Source organism: Esox lucius, chromosome 1, assembly GCF_011004845.1.
Source record: "Esox lucius isolate fEsoLuc1 chromosome 1, fEsoLuc1.pri, whole genome shotgun sequence".
Lineage (NCBI taxonomy): Eukaryota > Metazoa > Chordata > Actinopteri > Esociformes > Esocidae > Esox > Esox lucius.
In genome coordinates, this window is record NC_047569.1 from 39,086,990 (window position 1) to 39,114,848 (window position 27,859).

The following is a 27,859-nucleotide window of genomic DNA, read 5'->3' on the forward strand; positions in this document are numbered from 1 at the left end:
ATCAGAAACACCTGTTAAAAAACAATCACCGACAGCTCTGTGGAGGGCGGTTGGAGAGTTGTTACAATCTGACTTCTCGGTTTTTTTAACCTAAACTGCATGACTTGTTTTGTCTGTTCTTAGTTTTATTTCCTGTTTGTTGTTAATCATTGAATCCAAACTGTATATGTAATCATGTATACACAGAGCCCAGCTGTATGAGAGACATTGGTCTCAGTCTGTGTTTCTTGTTGAAATAAATACTTAGACTCTAGGACAGAATGGACAAAATGAACTCTGCAGTAAGAGGCCAAAATTCAATATTTTATTTGATTAGGTGAGTTCAGGTAAAGATGCATTCTTTTTTTAACCTCCTGGATGTGTAATGTTTTCATATGTGCAGAATCTGTGAGTAGAATCACTATCGTACCTCAAGAAATTTGAAAACGATTGGTTTTGCTGACATGGCCAGGTCAACACATACATGTCATAACACAAATGTTGGGATCTGTTTTGCTCGCCACTTTGTAGGCCAAAAATAACAATGCATCTTTAAATAATTTAAATGTTTGCAACTATATATACATAAATTTAAATGAAAACACACACTCCCAAAGAACACGACAGGTATTCTAGTATGTTTGCCAGAACCTGAACATCCAAACATCCCAGATAAAGCGAGTCCTTCTGAAACCATTTGCAATCCTTTACCCAACTGACTTCTCAATGGCAATGTCCATGCAAAAATGACTATTTCCAAGTAATGATGTCCCCATAGTGTAACTAAAGCTGTAGAATCAGACAATGACAAATCTTGAAGATAAGAGAAAACAAGCATCTGGCTCAATCAGGCTCAGAAACTTTAGCATGACCAGGAGGAAAGACATTCATTTGTGACTGGTTGCATTTTAAACAGGGAGAACAGGCTTATAGCGTCAGCCTATCCGTCGAAAGGTGTCAAAAAAAAACACCTGAAATGAGAATTATAAAAGAAAAAAGGCTTCCATTTGAACATTAAAACATGTTAAAGTGAAACCTCAAACAGCTTCTCTTAATGTAAAGATATTCAATCTGTATTAGTCAAACACCCAAGGATTTAGCCATTTCTACTCCATATAATCAAACTCCCACATGGCCATTTAATTGTTTGTTGTGCCAGTCGAGACCCGAAATACACTCAGATTTGCCCACACCACCATCTCAGACCGCTGACCGACACTAGTGAACATCCACAGCCGCGCTACGCATCTATCCTAGCATTCACTCCATTTTATCCATCGTTGAGCCGTCCTACCCGAACCAATGTCCTTGGATGACCGTTGACCTCTGACCGTTGACCTCTAACCGTGTGCCAGTGGGATCAACGTTAGCATATGAGCAGGGGGTTCTTCATGCTCCTCGATAGGCGCAGGATTTGCTGAGGTGACCGCTTGTGCACCAGCAGCAGGTTCCTGTGAACACACACGTTTTCCCGGTCCTGCTCCCGTATGTCAAAGGTATGGAAGCCGGGGTGCACCTCTGGGGCGACGTCCAGAGCACTGAAGCACATCCCTGAGTAGACGTCGTCAATGGGGAAGAAAGGGAGCGTCAGGGTGATGCCGTAAAGTGGTCTGATTAATGACCCAGAGAAGAGGTAGCCTCCTCCGCCAGCGTACGCAGGGTATGGACCCTCATAAAAGGACTCGGGAATATAGTACTTGCTCTTAGTGTCACGCAGAGGACTAGCAGAAGTGAGCACCTGGCCCAAGTAGAGCTTTGAGGCTTTGTCCGGCTCCAGGGACTGCAGGTGAGCCAGTATAGCCTTGGTGTTGGCGAAGACGTCGTCATCCCCTTTAAAGACGAAGGAGATGTTGGGGCAGTGCGTCAGTGCCCACCGATAGAACACATGCTCCTTTAGAGTGAGATTAAAGAACGAGTCCTTGAAGCCCCACTGAAGAAGGTCGCCGTATCTTCTCCCCTCATACGCCAGCAACTGGCTGAGATCGGGATCATCTTGGGAAGTGGAGCCCAGGAGGAACACTGTACGAACTCGGACCCCTCCGCTGTACACCCCCTCTCGACCCCACGTCTCCCGGACCGCCTGTCTCTGCTCAAAGTTTTTCGGGGTCGACTTAATGGCGAAGAGGAGGAATGTGTCCCCGCCGTCCGAGGTGCACTTCTCTGGTTGGTTGATCAGGATGGGCGGGTGTCTACAATCCATCCCCCGTATGAAGACCTGGTGGAGCTCTGGATAGGAACTGAAGTCATGAACGTTGGTCCGCAGGTGCTCGGGATTTTGTTCGCAGCTGGACCAGTTGCTGCCCTCCTGCCCTATCCCCTCCTGCCTCTGGCCCATGCGTCGGAGTTGAAAGTGCAGTAAGCGGTTCCAATAGGCTTGGTTCTGGGGAATGAACTCTCGGAAGGAAGCTGACACAGTGACAGCGGTTTGAAGAACAGGAGGAACAGAAGAGGTGAACGGAATAGGGTCACTTGGCTTTGCCTCTTTGAAGGCAGTCATTTTACTATCCTTACCAAACGGAGGGTGGTTGACGCGGTTTCCCTCCGGGGTGGGGTTGGCCGAGACCTCCAGCAGAGATCGGTGGCTGTAGGCCAGCTGCAGGTTGAATGAGGAATAGTAGAAGACAATACAGAGGCTGCACAGGATGATCATGAGGATGAAGGACTGGACAGGACGCATCCTCTATAGCCTGAATGCGGTTCAGTTGCCGTCTCTGTTCAGAATCCAAAGGTTGAGATGAAGGGATTTCTAAAATCAGGATGGCTAAAAGAAGGGACAGAACTGACAATTATTAATCGCAATATGATAAAAATGATAAGCTGGTCTTAGCCTTCTTATTCTGAAACTAGACACACACAGGATGGTCAAGGCAGTACAGGATGGTTCTAGAATCCATTCAGACCTTCCAGACTTGTTTGTGATCCTCCCGTTTCTAATTCTTCAGATCCTATCGACTCACGGACTCCTGATGAGTAGAAGGAAAACACGTGTTAGTTTTTTCGCATTGGAAAACATGTAGGAGGGGACTCACCCACCCCATTACATCGGCTAGCTGTGCAGTTGTCCGAGTATGTAGCACCAAGCACTGTGTTGGAGTGCTTGGTGCTACTAGAGCATCTGAGAATGCAGCGCCCCCCGGGAGGCCCATGGAATCAGATTCGCTCTGGAAACGTTGGAAGCTTAAGCTAGAGTTGTCGTTTGCTCGTTTTGGGTTTACTGTGACACCTCCCTTTTGTTTAGGAATGTCTATGCCCACTCAAAATATAACCTCCTGTGCTGGGCAGCGTGAAACATGCACATTTCAGGAGTTTTTCTGAAGAGGAAGTTAAATATGTAAAGAGAGGTGGTTGAGCCGCACAACCTGCTTCCAAATACCAAACAGTTAGTACACAAACTCCGGCCATTTGTTTTTATTGGAGTCTTTGGCATGACTGGAAGCTACACTGTTGCTCGTCCAATCAAATAAACCAGCAGATTAGTTCCATGCTTACCTCACTATCTGCTGGATTACCCAATCAAAGATCTCAAAGTTCATATCCATCAACCAATGGCATCTCATTAAATACAGCCACTATGTCAATAAAGCCATTTTTTTCATGAACCTATAATTTCATAATTACATTGGGGATACTGTGAACTTTTTGAAAACCCCTAATGTCTTTTTTCCATTGATTTGTATGCAGCTGAAACAGTGCCGTTCCCCTACTCCACCTATGTACTGAGCATTTGTGAACTGACAGCATGGCTTCCATGCATCACAGACGGCCATCTTTGATCTTAGTCTTAAAACAAAATGCATGACATTCTCAACGACACATAACTCAGATTTAATTAATCTTCAAGTCATCACTCCGGATAGAAAACTATTTGAATTAGTTCCCTTTTATAAATATCTGGGTACTTGGAACGATGACCAGCTGTCTTTTAAAAACACACATTACTGATACAGAAATAGAGGCGGTCTGTCTTTTGATAGAAAAAAATAAATAGTCCAGGCCAGATGTCTGTCTTGGACTATGGGGATGCAATCGATTTGTAAGCAGCAGCTTCTACATACATTTTTAGACGCTGTCTACCTTGGGTGCTTTGATTTATATCTGGGGGAAAGTTCTCTCGTAAATCGTCTGAAAAGGTGAGATGGAAATGTCTCGATCAGGGCTTTTCCCATTACTGGACCACAGTGTTGCAGGGTTAACATGGCCATTCAATACTCATTTCATTATCGGCCTTTGTGAGAAGTTAACTAAGTAAGACACATTTACAGGCTGCCACTGTAATTTAAATGGCACCCGAGAATGACCTGTAACCCCAAAATCTGCCTCGGCCCAGTAAGTGAAAGATGATGGGACGTGTAAACGGGGGTGAATGTGACACCCCTCGTGTGGACGGAAACAGGAAGGTCTGATATTCTCAGGTGAACACAGAGGTGGCGCTCAGATGGGAACACGACGGACCGTAACCTCCAGTGATTCATTAGAACGGCGGAGAACCACAGGTGGCAGGCAGTCGGCACCCCCGAGGGTACCGGGCTGGAGTCAACAACCACCACGGGGAGTCGCAGGCTGCGTCTCAAACGGCTCCCTACTCCAGATCTAGTGCACTACTACCCCCTGGGCTCTGCTCAACAGCAGGGAACCACGTAGGAGACAGGGCGACACGTTTTGGACACACAGTGTTGGAAGAAATCATTCCTCACACGGGCAAGTACGTAGTTAGGTGAACGCGGCATCCATTTTAGGGTCAGTGATGTGTTCCATTTTGGTGTTCGAAGCATGCTTGCTTTTTTTTTAAAGATGCATTTCCATTTACAATAAATGATATGAGTAAACACGCCACTCTTTATCCACTTGTAAGAGTACTCCGTGTGAGGAATGAAAACGCTGATCTGAGAAGTGCCATCAAACTGCCTCACTTCAGTGTTTTTGAAAGCGGGGCACCATATGGCACAACACTGTTGCTAAATGACAATAAACAAAATCCCATTGAACGCTAAGATTTCCAGCGTAACACGGTACGAATTCAGAATACACACCACAATCTTATGTAGAGGTGTGGTGGTTGTGGGTGATTATTACGATAATGTAGTTTTTTATTGTCTGTATTCTGTAAATGTAGTCAGTCACTTTAAAGAGACACTGGAACTTACTACACTTTGCAGTGACTCAATATGATCACTTTGTGCACCTACATTTAAAGGGGCTCTGGGTAGAATCCTGCCTCGTCTTCCCTTACCGAACAAGACCCAAAAGGTGTTAGTTAGTCCAGGGTGGTTTAGGGAGAGAAGGACAATACTGCAAGTATCTAAAGCAAGTGTAACAAGATTACACGTCAATGCAGACTGACAGACCGGCGAGAATTTAAATGGGGAATTCCTCAGGCACTCATAAATTTGATAGACAAATATTATTTGAAACAGTTACTTAATACATTAACTTCAGATGTGTACTGGTCATTTTGCTTGTGTGTATGCTAGAAGCACCAATCATGTAATGGAACCTATTTTTCCCATTAAAAACCTTTGGTATTATGAAATATGACAGACAATTTGAGGGGCTTTATAAAGGGTTCATATTTCATAATGATCTAAATCAACTGATTGATGGACACAATGTGAGAGTTCCATGCTCACTGAACAAATATTGACATTATTTCCAAGGTGAATTCTTGTAAGAGAGAAATCATTGATTAACTCCAAAAGATACACTTACTATACAAGCAAAGCATATACCTAAACTATCCAGACAATCTATATACTAAAAATATATAACAAATAAAATATTATAACACACACACACACACACACACACACACACACACCCCTTTCCTTAACCTATATTCACACACCTTTCAGCATTTTTTTCCCAGAATTTAAAAAGGGGAAGAAAATAAAATAAACAGCAACCTGATTTCAAAAGACTAAAACACAATACAATAATATCAAAACCCTAAACACAGTACAATAACAAAACCCCACATTGCAGAAAAACCCTTCGGCTGATTGAAAAAAAATGTAATCATATGACCTCAACCATTAAGCTCAGAGAAGCTGTGTAAAAACGTAAAAATAAATGTATATTATGACCATGAATGGGTTAATAAATTGTGAGAAAATATTACGTAAATAACAAACGGGAATTCTAACAACCCACAGAGAAAGAGAAAGTACATATTTTTGGGTTTTTTTGAGAACCAGTTGGGTAACTTAATATAATGGAGTTCACACTAGGCTGCTCCAACTGATGCCGTAGCTTTATAAAACGGTTTACTCCAACCAATGCTGATGAGTTATAAAACAACAGTAACCTCACACTCACAAGCCTAGACAAACATTTGGAAAAGTTCACACCATCTTTTCATGCATTGTCTTGGGACTTCATCCTGAATAGGTAAAGAACAAGCACACCTAGTGCTTTAAGAGTTTGTGCACTTCAAATTGTACTTTCATGGCTTAAACCAATAACATGAACACACAAAAAAAATATATATAAAAATGTCCTTTCCTCCCCGCAACAAGACCCGAATATTATTAGCTAGTCAATACATTGAAAATGTTATCATCATCATCTTCCGCTTATCCGGGGCTGGGTCGCGGGGGCAGCAGTCTAAGCAGAGATGCCCAGACTTCCCTCTCCCTAGACACTTCCTCCAGCTCTTCCGGGGGGACACTAAGGTGTTCCCAGGCCAGCCGGGAGACATAGTCCCTCCAGCGTGTCCTAGGTCTTCCTCGGGTCTCCTCCCGGTGGGACGGGCCCGGAACACCTTCCCAGGAAGGCGTTCTGGAGGCATCCGAAACAGATGCCCAAGCCACCTCAGCTGACCCCTCTCGATGTGGAGGAGCAGCGGCTCTACTCTGAGCTCCTCCCGGGTGACCGAGCTCCTGCTTCGGTCGTACAGGAACCTGACAGCCCTTAGCAAAGGACCCAGGACCCCATATTCCCGAAGCACTCTCCACAGGATGCCGCGAGGGACACAGTCGAATGCCTTCTCCAAATCCACAAAACACGTGGATTGGTTGGGCAAACTCCCATGAACCCTCCAACACCCCGTAGAGGGTATAGAGCTGGTTTTTCATATCAATCTAAAGCAGAATCTTTTACTCGAGAAAGGTTTTAAAACTGCAAATGTTTCCCCCTCTGATCGATGTACAGTCCCCTCCAAAAGTATTGGAACGGCAATGTAAATTCCTTTGTTTTTGTTGTTCACTGAAGACATTTGGGTTTAAGATCAAAAGATGAGTATGAGACAAGAGTTCAGAATCTCAGCTTTTATTTCCTGGTATTCACATCTAGATGAGTTAAACAACTTAGGACATATCACCGTTTGTATTAGACCACAGCATTTTTAGGTGAGCAAAAGTATTGGAACAAATAATCTCAAAGTAAATAACATTTAATATTTGGTGGCATAACCCTTGCTTGCAATAACTGCCTCAAGCCTGCAACCCATTGACATCACCAAAGTGTTGCATTCATCACTTGTGATGCTATTCCAGGCTTTTACCACAGCTTCTTTCAGTTCTTGTTTGTTTCAGGGTGTTTCTCCCTTTAGTCTCCTCTTAAGGAGGTGAAATGCATGCTCTATTGGATTAAGGTCAGGTGATTGACTTGGCCAGTCTAAAACCTTCCACTTTTTCCCCCTGATGAAGTCCTTTGTTTTGTTGGCAGTGTGCTTTGGGTCATTGTCCTGCTGCGTGATAAACTTCCTCCCGATTAGTTTCTATGCATTTCTTCGTAAATTGGCAGACAAAATGTTTCTGTACACTTCTGAATTCATTCTGCTGCTACCATCATCAGTTACATCATCAATAAATATTAATGAGCCTGTTCCAGAAGCAGCCATACAAGCCCAAGCCATGACATTACCTCCACCATGCTTCACATATGAGCTTGTATGCTTCAGATCATAAGCAGTTCCTTTCTTTCTCCACACTTTGGCCTTTCCATCACTTTGGTAGAGATTCATCTTGGTCTCATCAGTCCATAAGATTGTGTTCCAGAACTTTTGCGGCTCATCTCTGTACTTCTCTGCAAATTTCAATCTGGCCTTCCGATTCTTACTGCTGATGAGTGGTTTGCATCTTGAGGTGTGGCCCCTATATTTCTGCTCTATGAATAGTCTTCGAACAGTGGATTGTGATACCTTCACCCCTGCACTGTGGAGGTTGTTGGTGATGTCACTTACTGATGTTTTGGGAGTTTTCTTCACAGCTCTCACAATATTTCTGTCATCAATTACTGTTGTTTTCCTTGGCCGACCTGTTCAACGTCTGTTGCACAGTACACCAGTAGTTTCTTTTTCAGGACATTTCAAATTGTTGTGTTTGCTATGCCCAATGTTTTTTCCAATGGCTCTGGTCGATTTTCCTTCTTTTCTCAACTTGACAATGGCTTGCTTTTCTCCCATAGACAGCTCTCTGGTCTTCATGTTGGTTTATCCTCTTTAACAAGAAATGCAGTGTTTATAGGTTTAGGCCAAGGATGAACACTTAGACTAGTCATGCAGAGCTATTTAATGTTTGAACAATCAACCTAAAAGGCAACACCTGGGCCACAAGAAACAGCTGTCGGTCACATGTTCCAATACTTTCGCTCACTTGAAAAATGGGTGGGTTTGAACAAAGGGTGGTATTTCTTGAGTTCTTTAACACATCTACAGGTGCTGTTCATAAAATTTGAATATCATCAAAAAGATGATTTATTTCAGTAATTCCATTCAAAAAGTGAAACTTGTATATTATATTCATTCATTACACACAGACTGATATATTTCAAATGTTTATTTCTTTTAATTGTGATAACTGACAGCTAATGAAAATCCCAAATTTAGTATCTCTGAAAATTAGAATATTACTTAAGACCAATACAAATAAGGATTTTTAGAAATGTTGGCCAAATGAAAAGTATGAACATGTACAGCACTCAATACTTAGTTGGAGCTCCTTTTGCCTGAATTACTGCAGTAATGCGGAGTGGCATGGAGTCGATCAGTCTGTGGCACTGCTCAGGAGTTATGAGAGCCCAGGTTGCTCTGATAGTGGCCTTTAGCTCTTCTGCATTGTTGGGTCTGGCGTATAGCATCTTCCTCTTCACAATACCCCATAGATTTTCTATAGGGTTAAGGTCAGGCGAGTACGCTGGCCAATTAAGAACAGGGATACCATGGTCCTGAAACCAGGTACTGGTAGCTTTGGCACTGTGTGCAGTTGCCAAGTCCTGTTGGAAAATGAAATCTGCATCTCCATAAAGTTGGTCAGCACCAGTAAGCATGAAGTGCTCTAAAACATCCTGGTAGATGGCTGCGTTGACCTTGGACCTCAGAAAACACAGTGGACCAACACCAGCAGATGACATGGCACCCCAAACCATCACTGACTGTGGAACCTTTACACTGGACTTCAAGCAACGTGGATTCTGTGCCTCTCCTCTCTTCCTCCAGACTCTGGGACCTTGATTTCCAAAGGAAATGAAAAATGTACTTTCATCAGAGAACTCAGCAGCAGTCCAGTCCTTTCTGTCTTAGGCCAGGCGAGACGCTTCTGACGCTGTGTCTTGTTCAAGAGTGGCTTGACACAAGGAATACGACAGCTGAAACCCATGTCTTGCATACGTCTGTGCGTGGTGGTTCTTGAAGCACTGACTCCAGCTGCAGTCCACTCTTTGTGAATCTCCCCCACATTTTTGAATGGGTTTTGTTTCACAATCCTCTCCAGGGTGCGGTTATCCCTATTGCTTGTACACTTTTTTTTACCACATCTTTTCCTTCCCTTCACCTCTCTATTAATGTGCTTGGACACAGAGCTCTGTGAACAGCCAGCCTCTTTAACTATGACCTTTTGTGTCTTGCCCTCCTTGTGCAAGGTGTCAATGGTTGTCTTTTGGACAGCTGTCAAGTCAGCAGTCTTCCCCATGATTGTGTTGCCTACAGAACTAGACTGGGAGACAATTTAAAGGCCTTTGCAGGTGTTTTGGGTTAACTATCTGATTAGAGTGTGGCACCAGGTGTTTTCAATATGGAACCTTTTCATAATATTCTAATTTTCTGACATACTGATTTGGGGTTTTTCATTAGTAGTCAGCTATAATCATCAAAATTAAAAGAAAAACACTTGAAATATATCAGTCTGTGTGGAATGAATGTATACATTATACAAGTTTCACTTTTTGAATGGAATTACTGAAATAAATCAACTTTTTGATGATATTCTAATTTTATGACCAGCACCTGTACCAGGAAATAAAAGCTGAAATTCTGAACTCTTGTCTCATACTCATGTTTTGATCTTAAACCCCAAAACAAAGGAGTTTGCCTTACCGTTCCAATACTTTTGGAGGGGATTGTTTGTTCTGGGCTCTAGACAACAGTGGTTAATTACAGGCCACGGTTGCCCTCAAACATGGTTTTATTCACTGTGCAAAAACTGGTGCAAGGCAGAAAACTGCATTAATACTCTATAAAATCACAATAAAAATGTTTTCCCTTAAATAAAGACTAGTGAGGGTGTACGAATCTCTCTTTTCACATTTTATGCTAATAACATTGGGATTAATGTATGTAAAACAATTGAGAACAGCTATTTACTGTGTCAACCTTTAACATCAGCAGGATACAACGGGCAACACTTGACATGAACAACAGAAACTGGTAGATTATGTCCTTGTTGGTGGAGCTTTGTGGGTAGTTTAGAGAGTTAATTATTTTCATGAATTGTCGATACACAACAGAGCTCTTTAATAAAGCAACAGGACACACATGAGGCAATAATTAACAGACAAGAATAAGGAAATGTTGGTCTTACTTTGCAGACCAACTTCCTTTGCTAAGAAGTGGTCTGACCTTGTGGTTTAGTTACAGAAGAAGACTTCATTTGCAAGCCCCTATAATAGACGACTACAACGCATTATAGAAATTTGCCTGAGAACATTATAAAACAAGCCCCAAACCAACTCTTGTTCTATCATCTCATTATGGATACTGAATCATATTTTCACTGTGCCCTAAATCTACAACCCTCTTTCCAAAAATGTTGGGACACAGTGTAAAATGTTAAGAAAAACTAAATGCAATGATGTGCAAATGATTTAAACCATATACTCAATAGAGAATAGTACAAAGACAACATATCAAATTTCGAAACTGAGAAATGTTATTGTTTCTTGAAAAATATATGCCCACTTTGAATTTGATTCCAGCAACATGTTTCAAAAAAGCTGTGTAATACAAAAATAAATACAAATCCTGTTGGAACATCTCACAAATAATAACCATTTAAGAATAACAAATTGCGAAGAGTTTGGGGATCTCATCTATGGTACATAATATCATTAAAAGATTCAGAGAATCCGGAGAAATCTCTACACAAGGGACTAGGCCGAAAACCAATATTGGATGGCCGTAATCTTCAGGCCCTCAGGCGGCACTGCATTACGTTGCAACCTGGTCTCAGGAACCTATGTAGACTATTTTACAAAAATCCATGGCACCCGATTTCGTATGATGTGACATTAATATTTCACGAACGTTATTAAAGATGATGTTTTTGACAAAATGTTAGACCTATGTTTCGAACCAGCAACATTTGGATTACAAGGCAGTCACCTTAGCCACTGCCCCACACTAGACATGGGGATTTAGGATGAGTAACAGCAATAGCAAGGTTGCTAGTATATGTTATAAAAGCATTTTATCGTCAACGTTACGTTGACGTTAGGCATCATAGCACTGGGGTTAGGTTTAAAGTTAGATCTCACAGCTCTGGGGTTCAGGTTAGGGTTTGGGTTAAGGTTAGCCATCACAGCACTGGGGTTAAGGTTAGGGTTATGGTTTGGGTTAGGATTACAAAGAAAGTCACTTCAAACACTTCAAACTTATGTTGTGACAACACCACTTGCCAGGACTAGTTACAGGTTCCCCAGGTCGTCGTTTCGACTCTAACATTATTTTACTGCATGTAATATATCTTTCGAAATCCCCTGTCTAAAACGTACGTAAAATAGTCTACGTCATCATTCTGAGACCAGGTTGCAACCACAGACACTAGTGGACATCACTGCATGGGCTAAATATGGGCATGTATTTTTCATGTATTGTTCCTAAAACAATAACCTTTCTCAGTTTCAACATTTGATATGTTGCCTCTGTACAATTTTCAATAAATATAGGGGGAAATTATTTGCACATCATTGCATTCTGTTGTCATTTGCATTAATAAAAACAGCATGGATCCCAACTGGAAACAGGGTTGCATGTTTGAAAAAGGGAATGTACAGTAACAACAATTACGCTGAGCGTTGTGTCCAGGCACTCCACAACAGGTCGTACCTAAAAACAGCTCTTAGCTGTGGTATATTTTCCATATATCTCATGCCCTTGGGCCTCATTGCTTAACTATGCAACATACTTTTGAATCCAGTATGCTAGTAAGCATGACATCAAGCACTGTTTAGTAAATATTAGTTTCTCTCTCATAAGCGGGTCATTGTCCAATATCATCGTGAACAATGTATTGACGTATTGACACAAGATAGCCAAACCCGGTGGGATATATTTTGTTTGGGCAAGGCTTATCTAAACGTAATGAGAGGAATACTACTGGTCCGGAGATGTTAGATGCATGTTTAGTAAGTTATGTTTGTTGATGCGTGCCACCTCATGATGATCTATTAATTTAAATGCATCTTGAGAACTGTCCTGGATTTCTTGGTTTGACTCGATCCTTACTCTTCTACACGTTTTAGCTAATATGTTTGGTGTTCACTGTGGATCAGGGTAAAGTCATGGATACATGTAAGTGAATGGATAAATTAACTTCTCTGTTAACGGCTACAAAGACAGACCCATTCTGATGTATCTGGTTTTCTCATCAATCAGATCTTTACTCGTCAGATACCTGCGTTAACCGAGCGATAGTGGTCTCTTGCTTTACACGTTTGTCGCAAATAGGAAACGGATATGACATTGTTCAAGTGGTTTTAAAGTTAATTTGAGCAATTGTTTGACATGTTTCCGAAAAAAACAACTACACTAAAGATAGCTAGGTGGCTTAATGTGTAATTATAAGACTTTCGGACTTACTACATAATCCATATTGATAACGTTGTAATTATCAAAATTCGCTGGTCATCTTTCAGTTAAAAAAGTTAGTAAAAACAAGTCCACCACTTGTAATTCCGATTTGTCTAGTCATTCAATGGAAGGTTTAAACAATGAATGTGCCTATGTGGAATTAAAATTGTCATTAAAAGTATTTGTCAATAATGATTTAAAAGTCGTTGGGGGGCGGTATCCTTTCAAAATTGTAATGTAAATCCAATATTTTCAAAACTATATGTAGGCTAATCTGACTAGAATATTGTGTAATAATGTTGATGGCTTTTATATTTTTTCCCGGTACATGTAATGTATGCCTAACTTCCTAAACATGTTTACTATTTCTAAATTATACAAATGTTAAAATTCAAAGTGTGGTATAACAATGAATAGCTACAGTACTTACGCGAAACAGTAAAGAATTTCTCCTAAATCCACTTGATTGCCAGTTTCGGCTTATCATTCAGACAAGCATGTTCAAACGCTGTCATAAACTTCTGTACCAATTTACTACAACGCAAGATTGAGCTGCAAAAAACTTCCTTGTCATTTACTAAACAGGTAACATAACACACATATCCGGATGCGCTCTCATAAAAAAAATGATATTCCCGAGCTCAGTTCCCTATGTATCCTAGCACTGCGTCTGCGACTACTGTTCTGCCACACAGCAGCAACGCAACTTTTATATGGTAATGAGATGATCTTCAAAATAAAACACGTCTTTCACCACCTGAACTAGGAACTACGATCTATCTTATCTCTGACTTGTTATTTTGTTAAACGCAGCACGTAAAAGCTAGACCTTCAAGGCAGTGGGTTTCTACACACAAGTTACAGCCTTATTGTAAAATGGGTTAAATCATTTCCCCTTTCTAAATATACACACAACAGCCCATAATGACAAAGCAAAAACAGGTTTTCAGAAGTTTTGCAAAAAGAAAAAAAAATGTCAACCAGATATATTGCATTTACATACACTATAGTTCAAAAAAAAGGCTAGAAATGTCCTTGTTTTTTAAATAAAAGTGAATTATTTTGTCCATTATAACAAGATTAAATTAATCAGAAATAGAGTGTACACATTGCTTAAGTTGTATATTTTTAAATACAGTGTACACATTTTAAATGTCTAATTGATCTTGAAGAAGGAAAGCTATCACTCCATTTCAATCAATCAATCAATCAAAATGTATTTATAAAGCGCTTTTTACAACAGCAGTTGTCACAAAGTGCTTTACAGAGACACCCGGCCTTAAACACCAAGGAGCAAACAACAGTAGTGTTGAATTTCAACGCCATACGATACCCTGTGGATGGTGCTTGATTGGAGACATTTTCCTCCTACAACAGAACAATGACCAAAGCACAGCTCCAAACTATGCAAGAACTAATTAGGGAAGAAGCAGACAGCTGGTGTTCTGTCTATAATGGAGTGGCCAGCACAGTCATAAGATCTAACCTCTACAGACCTGTTGTGGGAGCAGATTGACCTTATGGTACATAAGAAGTGCCCATCAAGCCAATCAAACTTGTGGGAAGTGCTTTAGGGAGCATGAGGAGAAATCTCTTCAGATTATCGCAAGAAATTGACAACTGGTCTGCAAGGCTGTAATTGCTACACATTGAGGATTATTTGACAAAAGCAAAGTTTGAGGGACAAAATTGTTATTTCGATATATCCAAGGATCACCGTTGCGCAATTGTAGAATTTGGTGGAATTTGGTGGTCACCATGTGACATAACTATTTCTAATCTTGTCAATTACTATTTTTCCTATTCATTTTTGCACATTTCCTATTCAAACTCATTTCATGTATGTTTTCATGGAAAACAAGGAAATTGTTGATCTCATACTTTTGAATGGTCATGTAAGTACTAAGACGGTTTGCTATGACACTCAAAATTGATCATCTTTGAAATGTTTATACATCTTCACTGGAGTCCACCTGTGGTAAATTCAATTAATTGGACATGATTTGGAAAGGCAGACATCTGTTTATATAAGGTCCCACAGTTGACAGTACTGAATCACACCTCAGCTTTTGATATCCTTTGATATTTTGGCTGAAATGGTTACAATGGGGTTCAGATGGGAGCCTGTAAGCAGTAACCAACCATTTTTTTTTATCCTTTATTTTACCAGGGGATGTCCCATTGAGATAATCAAATCTTTTTTACAAGGGAGCCCTGGGGCAACAATTACACAAATTACACAGAATCACAGAAACAGTCACAACAACAAAATTGATTTACAAAACATGAAATTATTAAAAATAACATAAAGGGGTTATTTGAAACATGCGCAATGTTCAGATTTGGATTGCTTAAGTAATTGTTTAAAATGTTCAAGTGGGATAAAAACAGAAAGCTTCAAAACTTTTTGGAGCAAATTCCAACACCAAGGAGCAACATAACTAAAAGCAGCCTTACCAAATTCAGTTGTTACACGTGGGATATTTAGAGTCAGAATGTTATTGGAGCGGAGATTGTAAATGGAATGTTTCCTGGTTAACAAACTAATAAGATAGCTGGGTAAAAAAACCATTGATAGCTTTATAAATAAAAATGTGCCAATGGAACCATCTACGCAGACCTAAAGAGCTAAAACCAGTCGCCTCATAAAGATGACAGTGATGAGTGCGTGTCTTGGCATTAGTAATAAACCGCAATGCACCATGGTAGACTGTGTCAAGTGCATGCAGCATGGTAGAGGCAGCATGCATATAAATAACATCCCCATAGTCCAAGACTGGTAAGAAAGTGGCACTGATCAATTAAAACAGGTAAAACAGGATTTATTTCTAAAATAAAAGCCGAGCTTTACTCTCAGCTTTCTCACTAATTTATCAATATGAACTTTGAAGGTTAGCTTTTCATCAATCCACAGACCAAGATATTTATAAGATGAAACATATATGGAAAACAATTTACCCGTGAAACCCCCTGGACAAGTCAAGTGTGAATAAAGTTTCAGATAAAGCATTACCAGAATTTCTTTAGTTTAGAGATTAGAGTACAACAATATTGAAATGAATCTAATCGTGTTATGAATAAAATTGTTCATTCATTTCTCCAATGTGGTTGCAGTGCTGCAATAAAAAAAAAAATCAGTTTATTGATAAAGCTTTTTTTGCACAGATGGACTCTAATTTTGAAAGACAGAGTCTGTGATCTTCTAGCCAAAATTGTTTTCTTTTGTAAGGAGAACAGTAATGGGTGTGTTCAAACACCTGCAGATAAAGATCATTATTTAGCGAAGTGCCCAGGCAGAGGCGAAGCCACGGCTGGGCCTGTGCCCTGCCAAATTGAGTACTGGCCCACTCAATCAGGTTGGCTTAACACTAACACTTTTTTACAAAAAAATTACAATATTAAATATTTGGAATTTGGGTGTAATGTTGTCAGTAGTTTATAGAATAAAACAATTGTTAATTTTACTCAAACACACCTATGAATAGTAAAACCAGAGAAACTGATAATTTTGCAGTAGTCTCTTAATTTTTTCCAGAGCTGTATCACTACTGTGATCACGTTTTCAGTGTTTATCTTGGGAGCATTTTGTACTGATTCAACCGAGCAAAGAGCAGAAAGTAGTTCTCAGATCTTATAGGGGGAATTGGGTAGATGCTCACTTTTAACGAAACGGCTTTCAAAAGGATTGTCCGGAAAAAAGTTGACCGATGTGAACGTGTTGATAAACTGGGGCAACGAGGTTGTCATTAAGTCCATCTTAAGCTGTAGCCTACTGTTCTAATACGACAAATTACGGAAATATAGACTGCTGTACATTTAGGTGTTTAGCATCTGTAGGATTAAAGCAAATCTCTGCTCCGTGTAAGTGGACATTTTTTTACTGACCCTGAGTAAGTCAGTCAATTCAAAATGTGTCCCAGGCGCTCATCCTTGTAGCGCCCAGCAATTTTGCAAGGGTTCGGTCAAATGCAAAAGCCATATGGTTGGACCTTGTACGCAAACGAAATATCCACTTCAAAACAAATGGCCACTAGAAAGAACCAAATAACCAGTATATGCTATACTTTAACTAGAAGTTTGCTGCAAAGTAGCCGCGACGAACCCGGGTCTTGCCGCGCCTTTAAAGCGCCCCTATACGGGGCATGGAAGAGGAGATACAGGGTTTCATAAACTACGTTTACACTGCAACCGAGCTATAGGGTTTGAAGATTAGCTATAAAGATAGCATCTTTCCCTCTGTTACACTACGCATTTGTGTGAGCCACCAGCCTTTCTAGTTGATATGGCGTTTTGCACCACTAAACTACATCATTACACACTAGCGGATACAACATGAAAATCTAATAAACACGAACACCCGTCATTCCCCATAGGCGATTTCACTTTTTACAGATGATGTACAAAGGCTGCATTTGAAACTGCCTATGGCAATAGGCCTATTGTTTTGAACTAAGCCTTTTATTTTTTATTTTGTGCGTAAACGGTTGGTATAAATGCGGAATACCACTGTCAAGATTTTGTACATCAACTTCTGCCACCTGCAAATAGTTGGTAAATTGCATAAATCAAACGACACATTAAGGTATTTAAACCCCAAGTATTTGGGAAACCGAGCTACCATTAGGCACGTTTTTTAAGACGGTCCTTTTGTTAAATTTGCCCAAAATTATTCACAGGGGCAAATTCTAAATATTTGCACCCTAGATCAAGTTGAAAAAAGGCAGCATTAAGACAGCTATACTTACAGGGAAATATATTTATAAATGTTAATAATATTTGTATAATATTTATACTAATATAATCAATATATTATTGTATATTAATACCTTCACTTAGAAAATGTAATCCTTTTTTCTCTGACTTATTGGTACCTGTTTAATGTTTGGGCAACAGTTATTAGGAGCGACTTTCATATTTTATTCAAGACCACATTCAAAGTGTTCTGTGTACATTTGAGTAAACTATAATTTGAGAAATTCCATCACCTAGAGCAGGGTTCTTCAATTCTTACCCTAAGAGAGGCAGAGCCTACTTGTTTTCTGTTCTTCCTCATTAATGGCACTCACCTGGTGTCCCAGGTAAATAATTCCCTGATTATAGGGTTGCATCGAAGAAATGGAGCGGACCTCGCTTTGAGGGTTGTCTTCATCAAGGGTGCCAATCAGTTTGACTTTTCCAACACAATTCAATAAAAGCACTTCAATAAATGTCACTTTACTATATTTAATTCAATGTTTTCAGATAAGACTATAAAAGATTGCAAAGAGACAGTGCTGACCTTACAGGAAGCCTGCCCATCCCTCACACACTGGAGACTTAAAACAGGCCTGATCTTCCTGAATCAAAAGCCTGTCCACAGTCTTGATAACTTTTAATCAATAGCTTTACATTTAAAAAATAACATAAGTCGCAGCTGCTGTCAGACTCCTGGGCTTATATAACAGTAACCATGACAATTAATTACAACAAGAGCAAAAGCTTCTTCAAAAGAAAAGCACAATTGCAAAGCATTGGAATGGGATGACCAAAATACCGAAGAATTAAGTAATTTAAAACTATTAAAATATAGACTCTGAAAAAAGATAAAGTCTGTATGGGGGGGTTTATTGAAATCATAGTAATGGAGAACCTTCGTGGCTTATTGTCTTCCAAAAAAAACCAAAAAAACATTAAATGTAATATAGATAAAGATAATAAAAATAAAGTTCATAAAGGTTTTCAAGGCCACTATGTGAATACATGCATTTGTATGTCTGAGACGCCACTCCCCCGTGAGCAAATGGCTCATCCAGGATATGCACCTTCCTTTAGCGTCTGGTCTTTTGTAGTGTGCAGTGAACAGTACATAACGACCGGCTGGTTAAATTGTAAAGGCACTCGGGCCCACTCTCATGGCAGCGTGGTCTACAGGTTCTGTGTTCATCCAGGCACTCCGCGGGCCTGACGGACAGATCCCGTCAATCACTGCTGGGGTTGCACGACATTCTGGAGAGCAGGACAATCTAGCCCTGTGAGACGCCACAGGTGGGTGTGGAGGACAGACGGGAACACACCAGTGTTGACCGGGGCTCCACACAGGGCAGGGGACAGAAGACACCCAGTGGACAATGCTGGACCATCGGGCAGCTGTGAAAATGCACGAGAGAGGAACAGAGCAGACGCCAGGGGTGGGAGAGGAGGCGTACAGGAGAGGTTTGGGTAAGAGGAGGCATGAGGGGTCAAGGGGTTTGAGGGGGGGGTGTGTGTGGTGGGGTGGGGTGGGGGGGTGGGCAGGGTTTTTTTTTGTTTGAGGAGGGGGTGTGGGGGGTCAGTGGGGTTTGAGGAGGGGGTGTAGGGGGAGGTTAACGGAGGTCACTCTCGTCATCCTGAATGGTCTTCTTGATGCGGAGGAGCATAGTGGTCAACCACTGGTCCAACCGGGAGATTGTATCATATTCCTTCACCTGAGAGACAGAGATGGACAGACAGATAGAGAGGGACAGGGACAGACAGACAGACAGACAGAGAGAGAGAGAGAGATCGTTTACTTCCAGTAATTGATTCCACTTCCTTATTTCTTTTCATTTTTTATTCACAATAGTTCTGGTTTTAGTTCATGTGACTTGCTCTGTAGATGGTGGTCTTTGCCTTTTATTTCCTTTCCATTCATGACTTTAGGACAACTGATGGACTTAAAGTCCCAAAACCAAACGGACTGACGAGCTCCCCTTACCGCGTCGGTGTAGGCCTCCACATTCTGCTCTTCATATGCATCTAGAAGTTTCTGAAGAGAAAAGAACAAGAAACAAATCTTTTTAATCCTGTTATTTAAGGATATCCTTAAATATATGTTATTGTTATGTTATGTTATGTTATTTAAGGATATCCTTAAATAACATACAGTACTCTATTTCAAAAAAATAACCATGGGAATAGCAAGGTGCAAAGCACTGTTTCAACTAAATGTAAATATTAAATACAAATGGATAAACATGATGACTATTTCTAAATCCTATATATACTGTACCTGTCAAAAGTTTGGAGGCACCTACTCATTCAAGGGTATTTCATCAGTTTTACTATTTTCCACTTTGTAGAATAATAGTGAAGACATAGAAACTATGAAATAACACATGGAATCATGTAGCACCTAATAAAGTGCTTCATTTATATATAAATACATTTATAGCTTCCTCAAAGTAGCCACCCTTTGCTTTGATGACAGCTGAGCATACTCTGGGCATCAGAATAAAGTATTAAAACTAAATAAATACCCTTGACTGAGTAGGTGTATCCAAACGATTGACTGGTAACATGTCTGTCTGTCTGTGGGTGGGTGTGCGTGTGTAGGAGACACAGACAGACCTAGCACACCTGATTCAAATTAAAGACTTGATAACAGGTTAATTACATCAATCAAGTGTGTAAGTGGTAGGGCAACAATTGAAACAGGTGTGTGAGTGCCAGGGCAAAAACTAAAACCTGCACCCCTTTGTGGCCCGAGAACCAGGATTAAGAAACACTGATAGCCCAGCCCAGACCAAACATCCCCCTGATGACGGGAGTTCAAGCCCAGCTTGGCTGACTGTCTGTTTCCTCTCTGTCTCCCTCTGCATACCAGTCACCCTCCAGACCCCCGTCTCCCTCCGTCTCCCTCCAGCCCCCCGTCTCCCTCCAGCCCCCCGTCTCCCTCCGTCTCCCTCCAGACCCCCGTCTCCCTCCAGCCCCCCGTCTCCCTCCAGCCCCCCGTCTCCCTCCAGCCCCCCGTCTCCCTCCGTCTCCCTCCAGCCCCCCGTCTCCCTCCAGCCCCCCGTCTCCCTCCGTCTCCCTCCAGCCCCCCGTCTCCCTCCAGCCCCCCGTCTCCCTCCAGACCCCCGTCTCCCTCCAGACCCCCGTCTCCCTCCAGCCCCCCGTCTCCCTCCGTCTCCCTCCAGCCCCCCGTCTCCCTCCAGCCCCCCGTCTCCCTCCGTCTCCCTCCAGACCCCCGTCTCCCTCCAGCCCCCCGTCTCCCTCCAGACCCCCGTCTCCCTCCAGACCCCCGTCTCCCTCCAGCCCCCCGTCTCCCTCCGTCTCCCTCCAGCCCCCCGTCTCCCTCCGTCTCCCTCCAGACCCCCGTCTCCCTCCAGACCCCCGTCTCCCTCCGTCTCCCTCCAGCCCCCCGTCTCCCTCCGTCTCCCTCCAGACCCCCGTCTCCCTCCGTCTCCCTCCAGCCCCCTGTCTCCCTCCGTCTCCCTCCAGACCCCCGTCTCCCTCCGTCTCCCTCCAGCCCCCCGTCTCCCTCCAGCCCCCCGTCTCCCTCCGTCTCCCTCCAGCCCCCCGTCTCCCTCCAGACCCCCGTCTCCCTCCAGCCCCCCGTCTCCCTCCAGACCCCCGTCTCCCTCCGTCTCCCTCCAGCCCCCCGTCTCCCTCCGTCTCCCTCCAGACCCCCGTCTCCCTCCAGCCCCCCGTCTCCCTCCACCTCCCTCCAGACCCCCGTCTCCCTCCAGACCCCCGTCTCCGTCCAGACCCCCGTCTCCCTCCAGACCCCCGTCTCCCTCCAGACCCCCGTCTCCCTCCAGCCCCCCGTCTCCCTCCAGACCCCCGTCTCCCTCCGTCTCCCTCCAGCCCCCCGTCTCCCTCCGCCTCCCTCCAGCCCCCCATCTCCCTCCGTCACCCTCCAGACCCCCCCGTCTCCCCCCCTCTCCCACCAGACCCCCCCGTCTCCCCCCCTCTCCCACCAGACCCCCCCCACCCCCCCCCCCCCTTTCCCTCCAGACCCCTATTTATTATAATAATAAAAGTCCCTCCAAAATGTCTAACGCTATTGGTCAGCAGGTGGGGTCAAGTTTTCTAAGATCACTTCTTTAGGGTGTTTTTTGTTCGAGAATATCAACTGTTGAAAGTTCAAATACATATTGTGGCTTTCAAAGGCGTGAAGTAAATCAGCTAGGTTAAGATGAGAGGTGAGATGAGATGCCTGTGTAAATATAGTGCCAAAAACAGGACAAACTAGCCATTCCTTACCTTCACCAGTTTACATTCTCGAGAATCCGAGAAGGCAGGGAACATCTCTTCATATTTCTGCAGGGCCAGCTAGAAGACAGGAAATCAGTTTGCTTAGATAAGAGGCCTGGGAGCTTTGAGGAGGATGTGATTGAGAGAATTTGGTTGAAGTCCTACCTTGGCGTTAAGCATGTCCACACAGAAATGGCAGAGAGTAGCCTTGAAGAAATAGTCTTTAGCACTATACTTCAGCAGGGTGCTGTCCATTGCATTCGTACCAACCTCAAAAAACACAGACAATACCATTATTAAAATTAGACATCAATTCCATAAAACAGTTTTACTGCTAGAGGAAGTGGTATTAGAGGGGTCAGTTCCCTATGGTGAAATCCCAATGCCCCAGGGCAGTAGAGATCAAATCCCAATGCCCCAGGGCAGTAGAGATCAAATCCCAATGTCCCAGGTCAGTAAAGATCAAATCCCAAAGCCCCAGGTCAGTAAATGTCAAATCCCAATGCCCCAGGGCAGTAAAGGTCAAATCCCAATGCCCCAGGGCAGTAAAGGTCAAATCCCAATGCCCCCGGGCAGTAAAGGTCAAATCCCAATGCCCCCGGGCAGTAAAGGTCAAATCCCAATGCCCCAGGGCAGTAAAGGTCAAATCCCAATGCCCCAGGGCAGTAAAGGTCAAATCCCAATGCCCCAGGTCAGTAAAGGTCAAATCCCAATGCCCCAGGTCAGTAAAGATTAAGTTAACTAAAATTATTTCATTAGAACTTCCGGATACAACATGATGCAGTTTTGTCCAGACTCATCGACAGATCTCACCTGCTCATAGATCTCTATGGCTTTCTGATACTGCTCCAGCTGAGCTGCATAGGTGGCCACCTTCAGAAGGCACTTGTTAGCAGAGCTTTGATGGAACAAGGAGGTAGAGAGACAGACATAAGGACAATTAGCTCACACTTACAGCAGGTACACAGACATAATTCAGTACAGCACAACAACCTTATGGAATGTAAAACATTATGTTGACTCTATTCATTGTATTTATCTGCAACATGTATTCGACAGCATTGTTTAGTCAAAATCATACGCAACAACATCTGCTATAAAGTGCATATAATCAATACACAAGCGTTTATATTTGAGTTAATTGTGTATTATTATGCCCGTGGGTTTATATTTGAGTTAATTGTGTATTATTATGTTCCTGGGTTTATATCTGAGGTAATTGTGTATTATTATGCCCGTGGGTTTATATCTGAGGTAATTGTGTATTATTATGCCCGTGGGTTTATATCTGAGGTAATTGTGTATTATTATGCCCGTGGGTTTATATCTGAGGTAATTGTGTATTATTATGTCCATGGGGTTTATATCTGAGGTAATTGTGTATTATTATGTCCATGGGGTTTATATCTGAGGTAATAGTGTATTATTATGTGCGTGGATTTATATCTGAGGTAATAGTGTATTATTATGTGCGTGGATTTATATCTGAGGTAATTGTGTATTATTATGTCTGTGGATTTATATCTGAGGTAATTGTGTATTATTATGTCTGTGGATTTATATCTGAGGTAATTGTGTATTATTATGTGCGTGGATTTATATCTGAGGTAATTGTGTATTATTATGTCTGTGGATTTATATCTGAGGCAATTGTGTATTATTATGTCCATGGGGTTTATATCTGAGGTAATAGTGTATTATTATGTGCGTGGATTTATATCTGAGGTAATAGTGTATTATTATGTCCGTGGGTTTATATCTGAGGTAATTGTGTATTATTATGTGCGTGGATTTATATCTGAGGTAATTGTGTATTATTATGTCTGTGGATTTATATCTGAGGTAATAGTGTATTATTATGTCTGTGGATTTATATCTGAGGTAATAGTGTATTATTATGTGCGTGGATTTATATCTGAGGTAATTGTGTATTATTATGTCTGTGGATTTATATCTGAGGTAATTGTGTATTATTATGTCTGTGGATTTATATCTGAGGTAATTGTGTATTATTATGTCTGTGGATTTATATCTGAGGTAATTGTGTATTATTATGTCTGTGGATTTATATCTGAGGTAATTGTGTATTATTATGTCTGTGGATTTATATCTGAGGTAATTGTGTATTATTATGTCTGTGGATTTATATCTGAGGTAATTGTGTATTATTATGTCTGTGGATTTATATCTGAGGTAATTGTGTATTATTATGTGCGTGGATTTATATCTGAGGTAATTGTGTATTATGTCTGTGTTGCTACCTGGTGGACTCTTCTCCTTTGTAGTAGTCTGCTGCCTGTTCGTAGTGAGCAATAGCCTGCCGAAAGAGACCATTTTCAGACACACCCAACTCTTATAAGACAACGCTGTCCTCGGCCGTGGTACAGCACCTGGCTAATCTCTGAAATCTTACAACCACTCCCTGTTCCAGCAATGAGGATATTATATTATACCGCGACAGTCAGGTTATAGGGCAGACCCTCAGCTTTAAACTGAGGAGAATTTTCAACAATACTGGATGAATCACTAAGAAAGTCCAGCAAATGATAGGAGATAGACGGCTGTTGGTCTGTCTAACCTTATCGATGTCCACTAGCTCCGTCTCAAAGATCTCTGCAATGGAGATGTGATGTTTGGCTGCAATGGTGAACCGCCCCTATCAGGAAGAAGAGAGGGAGAAGGGAGAGGAAAGTAGTGACTGAAAGAAACAAAAACATGTGCGACTGTGGCCATGTAATACCCCTATCCATTTATGTTGCTTGACGAAACGCAGAATCGTCTATCGCAGAAGAAACACAGGTCTTTCATGGGCTGAAGCGAGTCCTGTCAAAGACGTGTGGATTGGACCTACAACAAAGACAAGTGCTCACCATGTCAGTGTAGATCTCGATGGCCCGGTTCAGACAGTTGATAGCCTCTGTGGAGGGAGGGAAATAAAACGGTATAAATCAGACACAGTAGAAACACATGCAGGTTCTATTTTTTTTGACCCATCAAATTAACTCTGAAAAAGATATGAACAAAGTGTGAAGAAAGTGAAGGGGTCCGAATAGTTTCCAAAGGCACTGGATATACAGCTTCCTCAAAGTCTTCAGACCCCTTTTATTTCTCCACATTATGGTGTTATGGACAAAAAGTAGTAAATTATACATTTTATCTACAGAGAATAATCCAAAAATACCAAAGCAAAAAAAAAATATATATATTGGGAATTTGAGCTCATTTCATGAGAAAAAATAAATGCTAATATCACGTACATAACTAGTCAAGACCAATTACACAGTAGTTTTTAAGAAGCGCCTTTGGCAGCGATCACAGCAGACCTCTGGGTTTTGGCTGGGCCACTCAAGGACATTCACACAAACTTGTCTTGAAGCCACTCCGGTTAGTCTTGAAAGTGTGCTTTGGGTCGTTGTCGTGCTGAAAGATAAATCTTTGCCTTAATCTGAGGTGCTCTACACTCTGGATCAGGTTTTCTTCGAGGACCTCTCTGTATTTTGCTCCATATGTTCTTCCCTCAGTCCTTCCTCCATGCTTCACTGTAGAGATGGTATTAGCCAGGTGATGAGTGGTACCCTGTTTTCCCCATAGGTAGTGCTTGGTATTAAAGCCTAGTAGCTTAATTTTGGACTCAAACCAGATAATTGTTTTCCTCATGCTCTCAAGAGTCCATCAGGCAACAGTCAGGAGTGGCTACCATCTAGTCACTCTACCATTAAGACCTGATTGATGGAGTTTTTATAACTTCCACCGATCTATGTCTCAACTAAAGTATCCGGTTTATGGACAGTTTTTTGGACTTCATGGCTTGTTTTTCACTCTGACATGCACTGTAAAGGTTGTGACCTTATACAGACAGATGATTGCCTTTCTAAAACTTGTCAAATAAAATGATTTTGCCCCTGTTGAACTTCAATCACATTCTAGAGAGACCTCAAGGGTGATAAGCACACAAGATGCATCTGACCTCAACTTGGATTGTCATAGGTTCTACATATTTATGTACATTAGATATTTGTCATGTAAATAAAATATTAAGAGCAAAATGTACAGAATGTGATGGGGGGTCTTTCCAAAGCCAAAATATTTAAAGTAAGTGCATTTCTTGGTATTTGTGTGACCCACTTCATAGTAAATATTTTTAAATAAATATGTAATTGGTCTAAATCACTCTGTATTGGGCTACTTGTTCAGATGCTGCTAACGACCCCGTTTTCCAGGATGAAGTCAATGTTTCATTTCTTTGGATAAACATTAACCAAAGGAATGAGAACAGCTAAAGGACATAGTCATAAAAAAAAAAACAGCCCTATCATGAGAGGTCATTGTCCCAGAGCCTAAAACACAAGCAACCCAATTCAGTCATTTCCCATCCATTGATTGGTGCTGGTATCCACACATCTGATCCCTTTCGTAAGTGATCTGATTGGTCAAAACACCAACCAGGTATAAAAATACATATCAGAACAGTGAAGATGCAGGAGAAAGGGGGGAGAACCTTGTGGGTCAGCTTTTTTGAAGGCGTTTCCAGCATCTATGAAGTTAGTGGCAGCGTCATGTTTACTTTGCACCTGGAGGTGGAGCCGGGCAGCCTGGCAGAATGCGTTACCTGCAGCTGAGACACAGACACAAACACACATTACACAGCTATTACAATGCTACAGCACACCAGCTCCACATGGCTACAACAAGTCTTCTCACCAGACCAGTTCTTTGCCATCTTGTACATGTTGGCAGCCCTGGCATACATGTCGCAGGCCTCCTCCACTTTGGACGAGCCACTGCATGAAGAAGAGGAATAGGAACAGTAAGACAAAGCTGCTAAGCAGATGGTCAACAGTGTTATCTCGATAAAGAACAACTGTGACATTATTGGGGAAATACTATGTTACATAGTCAGTTTTGTGCGCGTGCACTAGAAAGGTCTGTGAGGCAATTTTGAAAATAAGAAGACAACAAGCTGCAGTATTGGATGGGGGTAGAGGGTCCAATGGGGAACAGGACGTAAAACTAAATCCGAACACTAGACGTCATCATTTCGAAATCCGCTGTCGACCCGCAGTGAAGTCAATAAACAAGGGGCCATAGTAGTAGTAAAAAATAAAACTATACTCACAAGATAATATAGAATTATATAGGAACACAATAAAATGCACGTTTGAATAGCTGAACTGTTCTCGACAGTGTGTGTGTGTACAACATAAAGGATTGGTAGCTGGCTACACAGTCCAGCAAGTTTTGACTATTAGCTGCTAGCTATCTGGGTAAGGAAATTAGGGACAGTCAAGTCAATCAAACAAGTTTACGCATGGGTAATAGGTTGCTTGTCCTAGAATAAATGTTTAGATGTATAATTGTGATACTCGAAAATCAACATTGGGAAGATACATAACCTTTTGCTAATGTACAACATAGCTACAGACTGTGAAATGCCATTGGCTAGATTGCTAACGGCGATAGCTATCTGGACCGCTCACCCAAATAACGCCCCGAAAAACGACTGAGATGATTTGAGTTTCTTTTCAGCCTCGGCCATGAGAGCCGAGGCTTCCTTCTCTTTTCCAGAGTTATCCATGTTTTCAAAGATTAACTCGCTAGTTTAGTTAGGCCGGCAACCAGAGCAAGGAACAGAATACCGTCTAATTCAGTATCCACATTGATTCTTCCCGTCACATCAGTGTTGCCACCACAATGTAACATCACCCATCTCACGTGACAAGGGACCTCAAAGACAGAATTGTTGACGCAACTCTGACAGAGCACAGAGCAAGAGCTGGTGTTCACAGAACTATCGAACATTTTATGAACAATCTTCAAATATTTTGGCCAACTTTTTTGTTATGTCTC

General features: G+C 41.8%; 2 protein-coding genes across 4 annotated transcripts; both read right to left on the minus strand.

Annotated features, from left to right (window-relative positions):
• Positions 1–282: 282 nt before the first annotated feature.
• Positions 283–14,406, minus strand: b3gnt2l (UDP-GlcNAc:betaGal beta-1,3-N-acetylglucosaminyltransferase 2, like). Of its 3 annotated transcripts, XM_010903044.4 has the most exons (4): positions 13,470–13,817; positions 2,880–2,942; positions 2,491–2,740; positions 283–2,385 (listed from the first exon to the last, which is right to left on the minus strand). In XM_010903044.4, exons 3-4 carry the CDS (start codon positions 2,654–2,656, stop codon positions 1,346–1,348), a joined length of 1,206 nt encoding a protein of 401 aa, XP_010901346.2. In that variant the 5' UTR covers positions 2,657–2,740; positions 2,880–2,942; positions 13,470–13,817; the 3' UTR covers positions 283–1,345. The 3 variants fall into 3 exon arrangements, with proteins under 3 accessions (XP_010901346.2, XP_010901345.2, XP_010901344.2); XM_010903043.5 differs by lacking the exon at positions 13,470–13,817 and adding an exon at positions 14,373–14,406 and having other exon boundaries at positions 283–2,740; XM_010903042.4 differs by having other exon boundaries at positions 283–2,740; positions 13,470–13,819.
• A 4,896-nt stretch (positions 14,407–19,302) lies between these two features.
• napab (N-ethylmaleimide-sensitive factor attachment protein, alpha b) lies at positions 19,303–27,755 on the minus strand. The gene is made up of 11 exons (XM_029123294.2): positions 27,490–27,755; positions 26,714–26,793; positions 26,511–26,627; positions 24,883–24,929; positions 24,591–24,668; positions 24,274–24,329; positions 22,826–22,910; positions 22,178–22,282; positions 22,022–22,090; positions 19,752–19,802; positions 19,303–19,482 (listed from the first exon to the last, which is right to left on the minus strand). The coding sequence occupies exons 1-11, from the start codon at positions 27,585–27,587 to the stop codon at positions 19,381–19,383; spliced, it is 888 nt and encodes a 295-aa protein (XP_028979127.1). The 5' UTR covers positions 27,588–27,755; the 3' UTR covers positions 19,303–19,380.
• Positions 27,756–27,859: the final 104 nt, after the last annotated feature.